The sequence below is a fragment of the Lotus japonicus genome, chromosome 1, assembly GCF_012489685.1.
Source record: "Lotus japonicus ecotype B-129 chromosome 1, LjGifu_v1.2".
NCBI classification, from domain to species: Eukaryota; Viridiplantae; Streptophyta; class Magnoliopsida; order Fabales; family Fabaceae; genus Lotus; species Lotus japonicus.
In genome coordinates this window covers 22,502,763-22,517,169 of record NC_080041.1, presented here as the reverse complement: position 1 = coordinate 22,517,169, position 14,407 = coordinate 22,502,763, and the positions used below count along the sequence as shown (strand labels likewise).

Sequence of the window (14,407 nt, the reverse complement as noted above, 5' to 3'; positions counted from 1 at the left end):
TTGTGGAGACCTTCGTTGTTGAATCTCATGGTGGATGCAAGTACATTGTGACGTTTATTGACTTTTCTAGGAAGATGTAGTTGTAGAACTGATAATGGATAAGAGGTTTACAATCCAACGTTTGATAAGGCTGAAAGTATAGTGAGGCATCGGAAGCAATTATTTGCTGATGCGATTAACACTACTAGCTTTCTAGAAATCAATCGTCATCTGCTGCAATTGATATTTGAAGATTCGACAAAAGGCACAGTTCGATAAGATATATAGAATTATAGATTTATATATTAGTCGGTTGCTACTTCGCTAAATTCACCAGCTTATATACCGATCTTGTAATCCTCACCCACTCTTCTGTGTACATGATAGATCTTCTGCTACAATTGACAACCAGTTTTGCTCATGATTTCTGCATAGACATTTGAAAATGTTCTCATAAAAGCTCTATAACAGGACGGAGTAATCCGAATCCATTTATGGGAAATGGGAAAGAAAAAATAGTGAATTCATCCAGGCTATAAATCCAGCTTGGTGTATGTGTGTAATGGAGAGGAAAGCAAACAACTAACGTCGTCTATACTGAACTTGAATGTAATATACAAATAAAGAATAAAGTAAATACAACAAAAGCAATAACAAAGAGCGCCGGGGGGGGGGTAAACAGTAGGGTTTGCTTAACTGCATCATATACGAGCAACATAGGAATTTGCCTGTGTTACATATCTAACCCACCGGTATGGCTCGTGCGTTCCAGATTTCTTTGATATCTGCAAATATTTTACCTGTATGTAGGAAAGAAGTAAGAACTTGGCACCGATATGGCTCATGCGTTCAAATTAATCATTTTTTAAGGGACCAACAATATTCAAATGAACTTCCAATATGCAATGCTCAAAATCTAGATGGCAACGTTTTTTCATGTAGCTGAGTCTAGCAAACGGCTTTAGGCATCTATAAAATTGATATTTCAGTTAATATAGGAAATACAAAACGTTTGATATGAGCAGAGTTCCTAAAATAATTGACCCTAAACATCTAATGGGTCTGTTTCTCCAGCCTGATTGAGAGATAAAACGGGAGAGGAGGAGGTTTCTCAAAAGTTAAAAGTAGTAGGGGTGGTACAGAGACTAGGATCCTCTCATGTCACAGTCAAATGGTGAAACTTTGTGCCTATCTCTCTTCATAAATTTTAGAGAGACTCGCCTATTTAATATGTATAAAGAGAGAGAGAGAGATAGACACCAAATTTTAACACAATAGTTTCATGTTAAGTATCCACACGAGAGGATCCTAATCTGTGGTGCAAATAGCAGTCAATACAAATGAAATGGCATGCATTCATGTTGAGTATTTAATTATCATAAAGAGGAACTCTATTCCATGATCTAGGATAACTTAAAGGACCACTTGCATGACCAGGTTTGTGACAAGACTGTTCACACACAGCAAATATAAACCACATGACCAAATAGAGAACAAGAGATACAATACAGACATATTATGAGGCTTGTAGAAAACAAACAGTTAAGAGATCTGGGAACGAACAACGAACGGTTTTTGTTAAAATAAAAACTAGAAAAGGAAAACAGCAATTTGACATGCTGGGTTTACCTGAAGTTGTGACGTATTATACATTGGTATAGTAAATGTCATGCTAACAGGTCCAGATTCTTTCGTTATATTACCTGTTAAGAAATAAATTTGCGTAAATATGATATGCTGTTAAACATTCAATCAAATAAAAAACAGACTATCCATTTTGAGCATGCACTAACTAAAAGGATAAATACCGTGTATTTCCTGAGAAAAGGTTAGCTTTGCACGTAAAGTATGCTCCGAGCCTCCAGTAATCTGTTCGGTTCCACTTATCAGCTATCATTTACTCCAGAAAAAAAAATTGATGACCAGAATAAAAACGTTTTAGAAATACAAGAAACATTACCTTCTTTAAACTCCATTCTAGCCTCTTATTTGCCTCCTTAAAGTCAGTTGTTTGTCCAACAGCTCCAGGTTCTAGTTCAAAACTAACTCTGAGACAATTCAATATAACAACTTAGTCCGCAACTTTAATTACTACCTTGTGCACATGTTTTTATATGCAAGGAAATGTGAATTTCCTAGGTTCCTGGATTGCAATTTATCCACAGGACAAAATGTGCAAGACCCATGATATGCTAACACTTAAAAAGGGCTGAATAAATTAGATTTTTTTTTATATAATTTTCAAATTACAAGCTCCAAATTGCACATGAATCTTAATAAATTATGATTGTCATGAACCAACTATCCCAAAAACTTAAGTTGTTGGGTAAAAACACATAAATGGTCTAAAATTATATTTTTAACATGTCCCTTCATGCAAGACCCCACTCACCTTGTGTTGAAACTCAACTTTTTATTCAAACAATGAGGAAACAAGGATCAAACTTCAAACCACTTGGTTCAACCTCAAAACACCCCTCACACCCACGACTTGACAAGTAGATCATAGAGATTAAAGAATTGATTTTTTTTATTACAATGGGAAAGCTGCGAGGCTAAGAAGATTTTAGGACAGCAGTGGGTGGCCTACTATCGGATGGATAGGCTTTTGTACCATCTTGAATTTGGGCTGGGCCTAACTCTACCCTAAAAGTTATCTCATGAGGTGAGAATTACCCAAGCCTTTATATGTTCTACTTATGTGATATGTCCAGTCAATGTGGGATCTCAACAGTCTCAAAGCCTTCATGACTTTCAAATAGAATTGAATTTTAGCCCAAGCTTAAGTGCATTGTGGTACAGACTAAAATCCATTCCAGTTATAAACCAGCTCTAATCCTATGTAAAACAGATTATGTATACTTTAGTAGGACATAAAACCATGACCCAACATTTCATAGATTTCAACAGTTGCATACTTGCATGCAATGCATAACAAGTTCTGTAAAAGTTTCTAATTAATCGAAAATCACTGTCAAACATCCTTTGTTTTCACTTATTCAATGGTTTGGAGAATTATAAGATGATACCTGGTGGTACATTTTGGGAGTGGCATCTGCACTTTGACAGTGTTTGCTGTTATACTTGAGGCAAACTGTGCATTTACTTTAAGAATTACTTCTGCCTGTAATAGCAAATTCAAAAGTGTTACCGAGTGCACGGAGAAAAGCCAATGACTTTGACATTTGAGATTTGAAAAATGGCTTAATAGTGGTACAGAAAAGATTTAACATTGGAAAACTTTGTCTTTTTTAGTTAGAATAAACAATAAAGATCTCTAACGTAAGAAGAGGGCTATGGGAATAGGGATCACTCCATAAGGGAGAGGAAAGATTTTGATACAGCATATCTGTATGCTGACACATAATATTCCAATTTGATACATTCTAATCCATCTAAAAGATTAGGCCAATGTTACCATGGTGCAAAAGAATAAACAGGAAATATAGAATTATGACAATAATATTCCTCAGTTACTATTACTGTTGTTCAAGAAAACACAAGAAAGCATAACGGCACCATGTTAAAGGATTATAAGCCAAAAGATATTTCTATGAAAAAAAAAATTGATAAGTAGGTATCACCTTAAGGGACCCTGCTTCTTCGATTAAAGCATTAATACGAAAAGGAGGCCTAAATTCCTGGGTAATACGGTAGTTCATGACTGGAAATTCACCATCTGGTGGTACCTAATGTTGACAGTACAATACAACAATAAAAACTAATAATCAAAAGGAAGCAAGGGAATAAAGTAATTATTATATTCTGAAAAAATTAATGATTTTTAAGACTATTTCTGTACTCACCAGGGATAGGGTTCTGTCCGTATCGAAGCTGTCAAGGCGAACAGATTCATGAAAATTACAGTCATCTAATAGCACCGGTCCTGAGCCAGATGAACTCCTATAACCTGCTCAAGAAACATGTTAAAATGATTTTTTTGATAGACAACAGGAAACAATAAGTCTATCCCACACACACAAACAATAACAAAGAAAAGTAGAAGAAATTAACACAATGCCCCAAAGCTAGTGATGGTGGGTTCATTGTGAAAGCACCGATGAAAATGCAAAATCGATGATCATCAGATCCAATGAAATATTAGTTGTCAATCAAAATCCATAAGATCAACATATGGTTTTCATTGCCCAAAACTAAAAATCAGCACACAAATAAGTCATATTTGTCCACATAATTTATCTTTCTAGGAAAAGAAGAATGCAATCCTAAGCAACAATCTACCAATTTTGAACAAGAACAGAGAACTAGAAATGAAAAACCACTAAAAATGGGGAAAAAATATACCATAACTGGTTCCCTGGCTTGTTCCAATGGAAAGGTCTTCATTAAGAGCTAATCGAATTTCAGGATTTCCAGTAAGATAGCTCTTCATTTGTATGGTGCCATCAATCTCGGAAGTCAGTATATATCCCTGGTCCATTAAGAATACTAAGAATGAATAATGATAAACAAAACATATCACAAATGAACAACTTGACAGTTCAACTAACAATGACCAAGCCATATGACACTAGCAGCACAAATCAACAACAAACGTTCCTATACTATGTAGGGTCAGCTACAAGTGTAAAACAATGCCAATTGGTAAAGAACAAGTTCTTGGAGAAGTAATTAGATCTAGGTCCTTTTAGTGGCTTCTCTTAGTTTCTTTGGCCTTCTGCCACTTCTATTCATTGCAGTATCCTCGATCTAATCAACTTTTCATACAAGGCCTTCTATTGATTTTCCCTTCACATGGCAAACCATCTTAGGCAATTGTTCTATCAACTTTTCCTCAAAAGGTGCTGCTTCCATACAACCACTCGTGATCTTATATTTTCTTTTATGTACACTCATTTACTGCAACACTTATCAATGTAACATTTGGTACCATAAAGCACTACTAGTCTTCTACATTGCATAAAAGAAAATTAATCCAACACTGACTCACAATGTTTCATTAGACTCAAGCCTTTATTTTGCATTTATGCATCGTCTGTTTGCGAAGAGTTCCAGAGAGAGTTAGAAGAGAGAGGGTTTCACCCTTATTTGGGTATGTAGGAGGGAGAGAGATAGAGGTAGGGACTGAGGACCACTACTTTTCGTGGTCACTCCAAAATGAAGAGAGACGAAAGGATTGTGGTTTTTTCCCACTTTCCTATTTTATCCCTCCATCAATATACTATTCATTTATAATCATTTAATATTTCAGGTAAAATGTCATTTTACTAAAAAGTAGCATTCTCAATTTTCACTCTCAATTCAACCAAACGAGAGGAGAGATTAGCCACTACTCTCTTATTTCTCTTATACCAAATAACCTTAAAATCTACTCTTTTTCTCACCATATTCTCTCTTCTCATCTTCTCACTTCACATTCTTTTCCACAACCAAACACACCATTAAGAAGCAAACAGTCTGTAAATAGAATTTTATTTAAAGTTTAAACTTGATGGTTCTTTACTAAGATCAAACAAGTTTCAAGTACTCAAGAGTCAAGAGTGAGATCTGTTCTCTGATATTGAGTCCCTTAACACATCATTATTTAGTTTTGTCAGTTCATATCCTGGAAACCATAAGCAAGCACTCATAATGCAGGACAGGTAAAGCAGTGACAAACCAACATTATGAAAATCAGAGTCATATATATGTATGCACTCACACTAGAGCTAAAAGTGAGGCTGATTTTCTCAATTATATCTACGAAGATTTCCTCCCTCCTTCTACCCCCGGGCTCTGTTGCAACAACAGATTTTGTAACAGCTATTCCTGGCATTCTTTTTGTCCCTTGCTGCACGCAGCCAAAATTAAAAATAAATAATATCATAATGCAAGTGATGATTACAAAATCAAGTAACTACTAGATATAGAAGATATTAAACATCATACTGAAAACATTGCAGCAGGTCCAAGAGGTGACAGGCGTGCGGCGTCAATCACAATTGGCTCATTGAAAACATAGGACTTCAACAATTCAGTAGATGTTGTTTGCACATAACCAAAATCCTGAATAAAGCCATGAGAGCAATTTTAGGTAACATAACTATCTGACTAAAAATCTCAGGTCAAAGCAGGAACAAAACATTAAAAAAATTGCAAATAGGCATTATTTTTTTCCCTTTTTTTTTTGAAGAAAGAAAACCAAATATAATATCCAACAGAAATTTAGAGTTCTTTGTACTTTCTATTGTGCACTTCCAGAAAAATATTGTGAAAATATCTGTCAGATCTATTGGATGCTAACTGTCAACATAATTACTTCAAATGGAGTAGTAAGACTCAACAGTGAAGAAAATGAGCCTTGTATAAAGATTAGATTGTGAAAAAAAAGGCGAGGGCAGAGATAGTTATAATTTAATTCAATGAAGAATCATTTCGGTTAAGAAAATATAGGACTGAAATTAGGCTTTAAATTAGACAAGAACCAAATAGGAGGAAGCTCACCATAACTTCATCAAGTAACTCATACACAAGCACAAAGTTTTTTCGTATTGAGTCTTCATTGAGAATCCCAAGGTAATCTTTAACAACACGAGCAATTCTTTGTAAAAGCTCAAAAACAAAGGACGGTGATATGTTAACCCTTGTAGTTGCAACAAACAATAAGCCAACAACTTTCACATGAAAGTAATTTACACCATCTACATTCTGTCAGCAAACGAAAAAAACATAACACAAAATAAATCAGCGAATGCTACCAGAAGAGTCGCAAGTAATATAACCAGAACAGACAATAGATATCACAAAATATAACCACTTAATTTTGAGAGAACTTAATATTTGAAACATTACTATCAAAACCATAAGCAATTGCAACAAATATATATCAATAACACCAAATGAATCTTCAATTTCTGCATATTTTAAATAAATTGAAGGCGACGGGGTAGCAATTATTAGCATGAATGGGCATTCTTTAATTTCAACTTTTTCAATTGAATTATTACAGAATGCTTACATACTGATTTCAAGCCTAAAGCACATGAAAATGCACTCTGCCTGATTCAGAAAGATAATACCTACAAAGACAGGTGGTGCCTCCTCCAGTCCCCCATCTTCCCAAAACTTCACTTTGCGGAAAAATATCTCTGCACTTCCCTTCGGAACCTCACCACGGTCTGCAATCAAGACAAGTTAGACAGTTAAATCGCCTATCGCATATTATCATTGATTTCTACTGATAATCTTGTTCACTCCACTCCAATACACTATCACATTACAGAAGCAGTGAAATGTTAGCATTCAATTCAGCAGCAAAACTTGACATTCTAAGCTACAATTTGCTTGACCTAAGAAATGTGAAATTACAAGGAAATGCACAAAATCGGAGAGAAATTAACAAAACAACAAGCATGTTTCACAGTAATCAGCAAGCGATCGAGTTGAAGTATGATCTGGAAGCGTGAATTGGGATTATAGAGTATTGAATTAGCGATAATCTCGGTACGGATCAGCAAACTGAACGAGAAAACTCGAGTTGGAAATGGATTCATCGAAACATTGGATCAAGAAAACAGAATCAGATCCAGAAAAATGAAAAGAGAAACAAATCGAAATGCAAGAGTGTGGTTGAGAGAGAGTTTACAGTCTCGGAAGACGATGTTATCGCCACGCTGAGAGAGGACGAAGAACTGCGAGATCATGGCTCCGTTCACGCACCTTGGTTGCAGAAGCTGCTGTTTTCTACGCAGTGAACGACGGTCTTCGTTGAAGTTAACGTGTGTGTGGTGGTGTATATTTTTAACGGGGATGGGACAAGGATGTGTTTGGTGTAATTAAGAGCTTATGGGAAACAATTATTCATAAGCTAAGCTAATTATAAGTTGATTGAAATAAGCTTTAACGTAGTAGATAAATATAAGCGCTTGTGCAAATGTTTGGTAGAACTTATTTAAGCTTATCTGATAACATAAGCGTTTGTGCAAGTCTTTGAGAGAGCTTATACAAATAGCTTATGATCTATCATAAACTGTTTTGAGCTTATTTTGATAAGTTACTCAGGATAGCTTGTGAAAGAGCTTCTACTTATTTATAGCTTATTCCTTTTCAATTTATTTTAACAATTTTTTTAAAATAGCTTATGACCATAAGCGCTTAATTAAGTTGTTTTCCCAAACGGGACCTAAAGACTTAATTGCTTATGAAAATAAGTTTAAAGTAAATTTTAGGGGTCTTGATAAGTTGTTTTCATAAGGTTTATAAGTGTTTATTCTTATAGAATATGTTCAAATAAACTCTTCCAAACTTTATCTAAAGTATAGCATTTTATTATTCATATAACTCAGTGATCGCTTACTAGTGGAAAGTCATTACTTTATATATCAAATATATAAAATTTTATAATAATTTAGAGTCGATAAGATATATCATGGAATTGTGATCTTATTGATTATTTGTTTTGACCTCCCATAAGCCGAGAAATTTTGTGCACTCCTCTTACGTGGTAGAACAATCATGACTTGTTTTATCGGCCACACATAATGTGGTCTATACGTCGCGGTCGGGGTATAATTTTATTTATCATCATAACGTTGTGGTTACGATGTCGAATTCCTCTTCTCCATCACTCCTTAAAGAGATAGCATGGAGGGATTGTCTTGTGTTTCTTTCGATGCGTGTTTCTCTTCATTGTCGTGATAATGAGCAAGACCCCTCTTGCCCCTAGTGTGCTTCAAAGCCAGAAACTGCTCGGCATGTTTTAATGTTTTGTTCTATGATTAAACATTTATGGTTTACCTCTCCTCGTGTTTTACACGTTGTTATTGCACGGTCTAGCCCTCATAGCATAGGTTATTTTATTACTTTGTTGTATCCTATTTGGCAGGCAAGGAACAAATTGTTATTCTGTCTAGGCCAGACCATGCTGGAATCCGTGTTGTAGCGTATTGTTTCCATGCACCCCTCTCTGTGGCGTCACATACACCTGTTCATATTCCCTAGGCGGACGCTCAAGCGTACTATAGGTAGTTATAGGTGTTTTCAAGCTCAATTTTGATGCATTTGTTTCTCGAACGAGTTTGACATGCTTTGGTTGTGTGTTTCCAATAGTCCTTATGGCTTTGGCTTCTAATCTTGATTACCACAAAGTTTGCTTTGAGATAGATTGTTTTACCCTCTTTCCAGCGTGGAAACTCCGTCATGGTGGTAGCTACCATTTTGCCACGGCGTTTGTTTTGATTTCCCTTTTTGATGTTTTAATTTTTCTTTTGCTCATAGAACTAGCAACTACATTCCTAATTTTTTTTACTAGATTTTCATTTTCTATTGAGATATTATTTGGCTTGAGGTAGCTCCTAATGTAGCTCTTCTTTTTCTTGAGACTTGTGTATTGGCATCCACGCCGGTTTCTTTTGCTCAATATATGAGCACATTAACTTTTAAAAAAAAGTCAATAAAGTCGTTTTAGGTGGAATCTCTCAAATTGATAGAATATAATATTCTTGTATTTATTCTTATGTAATTATGCCTATAATTAGGGTTTAGCTTTAATGGTTTTATATTATATTCTTACACACCCCTCACGCAAGAGCCCTTTGGGCTTGAAGCGTGGATAAATGCACAGGCCCGCCTACCATGTGCTTAATTAAATTCCACTTTTTAATTAGAAAGTGAGGGGAGTAAGGATCGAACTCTAGACCTCTCGGTCATAGAGGCTCTGATACCATGAAGGAGGCCTAACTCAACCCAAAAGCTAGCTCAAGAGTTAAGGTTTGCACAATCATATATAAGCAATTGTTTGGCCACATCTCTAGCCAATGTGAGACTCTAACACACCCCCTCACGCCCAGTGTAGAACATCTGGAGCGTGGAATGAAACGGGTGGCCCAAATATGGGAGGTCTCCACAACAAATGGATCTAGGATAGGGGCTCAGGCCCATGGTCAAACAATCATTGGCTCTGATATCATATTAGAATTAGGTAGACCTAACTCAACCCAAAAGCTCTGAATAATATTGATGGGTAAACACCCTATTTATACAAATACACTGTTGACTAATAATAAAAGCTAAACCCTAATTATAAGCATAGTTACATAAGAATAAATACAAGAATATTCTATTCTATCACTTGCAAATGAAACTTAGTCTCCTGTTCCTCCAAAGGATCACTTGCAAATGAAACTTAGTCTCCTGTTCCTCCAAAGGATCAATGCAATGTCATTGGTTGTAAATGAGATTTTAGACTCAAAGGAAACACGCATTAGGGTCCATTGCTCGTCATAAAGCACCTCTGGCTTCACCAACATCCAAATGTGGATTATTCTGACACTTTCAATCCACTTATCAAGCACAAACACTAAAACATATTCTCTATATTGCACTCTCCAAGGCCTGGTTACTAGCTCATACAGATGTAAACAATGCTTATTTACATGGTACTATCTTCAAAGACTTCTACACGGTCCAACTGTATGGGTTTGTTCATCCTCAATATCCAAACTATGTTTGCAAGCCGAACAAAGCCTTATTATATGGCCTCAAACAAGCCCCATAAGTTTGGTATTTGGTATCATACGTACTCTAAAAGCCTTTCTTCCGAGTTATGGCTTCACAAATGCTTGATCAAAACACTCCCCTCTTCACAAATGGTATCAACGCAATGTTGCCAAGTCATCCACATAAGCGAAGAACATCACAATATCTTCAACTGCAACTAAGGCTCAATGCTTTCTACACATTCTCAAAGATCTTCACTTCCCCATGCTTCCTCCACCTGTTATCCACTCTCTGTGCCAATCCAGTATTCCATTCCCAAATGAAACACCTTGTCATTGATTATCACTTTGTTTGTGATATTGTTTCAAATAAGGAGCTTCAGGTTCTGCACATTTCATCCAATCGTCAAGAACTTTGCATTTAAAAATCTATTTTGTAGGTTGTTTGTTATTTGAATTTCATATTTGAAAATCTGCATGTCATTATTATAGGAGAAGTTCTCTCATAGGTTGTTATATTAGAATTTCCTTGTATCTCATCCCTATAGGCTATAAGTACTGTACAGTAACACCTCAATGTAATGCACTTATTTGATACAAACCAATGAAACAGTAAAGGAAAATGACAGAAAGAGGAAATGGAATGAGTCAATTAATTAATGGAAATAGGGAAATACAACAATCACTACTACTCCAGAGCTAGGCTCCTATAGAGAAAGTATAATTCTCTATTCTCTCTGACAAAGCAATATTCTCTCATACCCTCCATGCCTAACGGAAATTCCCTTTTAAGCACTCATATTCACACACACACACACACGTTGATTCTCTGTAACAAACTTCCTAGCCCCTTAGTCTCTCTCTGCCAGCTCACTTCTCAATCTGGAAGCTTCCTTGTTTGTTCCTTCTTTCATAAACACGCCACACTTTGGGCCTTGGGTCATCAATAGCAGCCCACTCCTGACGTAAGGGCCTATCATTCCCATCACCTTGAGACACAACCTTGTCCTCAAGGTTGAAAGCGGGAAATCGGTTAATAAGACTGTGTTCATCTTCCCAAGTGGCTTCTTCTGCAAACTTTCCCTTCCACTGGATCAAATACTGGTTCACTGCTTCAGCTTGCTGTAAAACAGTGCGTACAGCCAAAACCTTCTCTGGTTCCACCACAGCCACAAACTCCCCATCAATTCCAGTAGGTAGGTCCTGCTCCACATGGTAATCTCCCACTGCATTCTTCAGTAAGGAAACATGAAAAACCGGGTGGATACGGGATGTTAGAGGCAGACGTAGCTTGTAAGTTACTGCTCCAATTCGTTCAAGGACCTCAAAAGGGCCAAAATACCGGGCAGCAAGCTTGGGATTGGTTCTTTGAGCCACTGACTGTTGACGGTGGGGGCGCAGCTTTACAAAGACCCATTCACCTATGACAATGCTCTTGTTCTGCCTTTTCTTGTCTGCCTGGGATTTCATCCTTCCCTGAGCACGAGTTAAATGATCTTTTAACTGACGGAGAGCTTCATCTCGATCCTTCAAATCCTGGGCCACGGCTTCCACATTAGTTTCACCAATTGTGAATCTGATCATGGTTGGGGGCTCTCTGTCGTACACTGCTGCAAACGGAGTAATCCTAGTAGACGCATGATAGATCGTGTTATACCAATATTCAGCCCACGATAACCATTGAGTCCATGTACGAGGTTGATCCGCGATGAAACATCTCAGATATGTCTCTAAGCAATGATTAATAACCTTTGTTTGCCCATCCGATTCTGGGTGATATGCAGTGCTCATGGCTAGCTGTGTGCCCTGGAGTTTAAACAATTCCTTCCAGAAATTATTGACAAAAACCGGATCGCGATCGCTGTTAATCGAACGCAGGATGCCATGAAGTCTCACTATTTCTTTTGCAAATACCTCAGCTACCATTCGCGCGGTGTAAGGATGTTTAAGAGGGACAAAGTGCGCATACTTAGATAGCCTATCCACAATCACAAACACGGTATCCACTCCCTTGACCTTGGACAACCCATTGATGAAATCCATGGACAGATCGTCTCATAGGAATGGGAAGAGGTTGGAGCAAACCTCCAGGGGACGTAGCCAAATACTTTTGGCGCTGGCAAACATCACAACCACGCACGAATTCTTGGATGGAGTTCTTCATCTCAATCCAATACAAGTTTGCAGCGATCCTCCGGTAAGTGCGATAGAAACCAGAGTGTCCCGCTTGGGGTGTTGCATGAAATTCCAGAAGCAATTTGGGGATCAACTGAGATGCAGAGGAAATTACCAATCGACCCTGGTAGTAGAGCAATCCCTGAGTATATGCAAAACCCGATCTGGTGGTTAGTTCCGCTCTCAAGTCAGTGATGATCTTGACTAGTTTATCATCTTGATGGACCTCCTGAATCAAAGTAGTGCCCTCTGCCCAAGTAGGAAAAGAGGTTAAAGCTTGGTATTCCCCTTCGTCATAAATTATGGAAAGGGCATATGCTCCTCTCTTTGTGATGCCAGGTTTGTATACGATATCGAAACGATATCCAAGCAACTTCGTAGCCCAGTTATGTTGATCCACCGTCGTGATTCGTTGGTGTAGCAACTGTCGGAGGCTCCTTTTGTCAGTGCAAACTGTGAAATGCCTCCCAAGAAGATAGGGACGCCGATGCTAAACCGCCAAAACGATGGCCATCAACTCCTTCTCATAGGCGGATTTCATCAGATTTTGCTCACTTAGAGCCTTACTGTAATAAGTAACAGGTTTGCGATTCTGAAGAAGAATAGCTCCAATCCCTCGGCCTGATGCATCAAATTCAATGGTAAAAGGCTGGGCAAAATCTGGCAACACCAAAACAGGGGCCGTGGTCATTCTTGTCTTTAAGGTCTCAAAAGCTGCATGGGCCTCAGAATTCCATTTGAACACATCCTTTTTGGTCAGTTCTGTGAGAGGTCGAGCGATTTTGCCATAATCCCTGACAAATTTTCAGTAATACCCCGTGATTCCCAGGAACCCTCTAACTCCTTTTACATTCTTTGGCGTAGGCCAGTTAGTGATGCTCTGAACCTTCCCGAGATCCATGGCCACTCCTTCAAAAGACACCACATGGCCTAAATACTCCATAGATTTTTGGGCAAAAGAGCACTTCTTGCGATTGGCTACCAATTGTTGAGCCCTCAAGGTTTCCAATACTTTAGTTAGGTGAGTGAGGTGTGATTGCCAATCAGTACTGTGTACCAGAATATCATCGAAGAAGACTAAGACGCTTCGACGGAGCATACTACGAAATACCTCGTTCATCAGCGCTTGAAAGGTGGAGGGGGCATTCATGAGCCCGAAAGGTATGACGAGGTACTCATAATGGCCTTCGTGAGTCCGGAAGGACGTTTTGTGTACATCCTCTTCCTTCACTAAAACTTGGTCATAACCGGACTTCAAGTTGAGTTTGGAGAAGAACCGTGCACCATGTAGCTCATCCAATAATTTTTCTATCACGGGAATTGGGTACTTGTCAGGAACGGTAGCTTTGTTGAGCTCACGGTAATCAACGCACATCCTCCATGAGCCATCTTTTTTCTTCACTAAGATCACAGGGCTTGAAAAAGCACTTTGGTTGTGTCGAATAATGCCTGATTGAAGCATTTCAGAAACTTGCTTCTCCATCTCATCTTTGTGGTGATGAGAATATCGATAAGGCCTCACATTAACTGGCTCATATCCTGCTGCCAAGGTGATCTGATGCTCTTTCTGCCTCTTTGGTGGTAATCCCACTGGAGCAGCAAAGACATCTTCAAACTCAGAAAGTAAGCTATCCAGTTGTTGTGTTTGCACACTAGTTAAATGAGACTTTTCTTTATGCAGAATTTCTGGGTTTGGTGTGGTTTCAGTGGAAGCGTGATAACACTCCCCATTTTCCCAATGGCAATTGTCCAAGAAACTCTGTAGCGCTTCTCCCTTCTCCTGAGTGCAATCTTGTCCCTTAAGACAAATCCACTTG

At 37.9% G+C, this 14,407-nt stretch overlaps 1 protein-coding gene across 1 annotated transcript; it reads right to left on the bottom strand.

Annotated features, from left to right (window-relative positions):
* Nucleotides 1-433: 433 nt before the first annotated feature.
* On the bottom strand, nt 434-7,725 carry LOC130734151 (AP-4 complex subunit mu-like). The gene is made up of 13 exons (XM_057586477.1): nt 7,565-7,725; nt 7,003-7,097; nt 6,424-6,627; nt 5,869-5,985; nt 5,642-5,770; nt 4,285-4,411; nt 3,786-3,889; nt 3,564-3,668; nt 3,009-3,103; nt 1,940-2,027; nt 1,788-1,848; nt 1,609-1,682; nt 434-779 (listed from the first exon to the last, which is right to left on the bottom strand). The coding sequence occupies exons 1-13, from the start codon at nt 7,620-7,622 to the stop codon at nt 681-683; spliced, it is 1,356 nt and encodes a 451-aa protein (XP_057442460.1). The 5' UTR covers nt 7,623-7,725; the 3' UTR covers nt 434-680.
* Between the last annotated feature and the right edge of the window lie 6,682 nt (nt 7,726-14,407).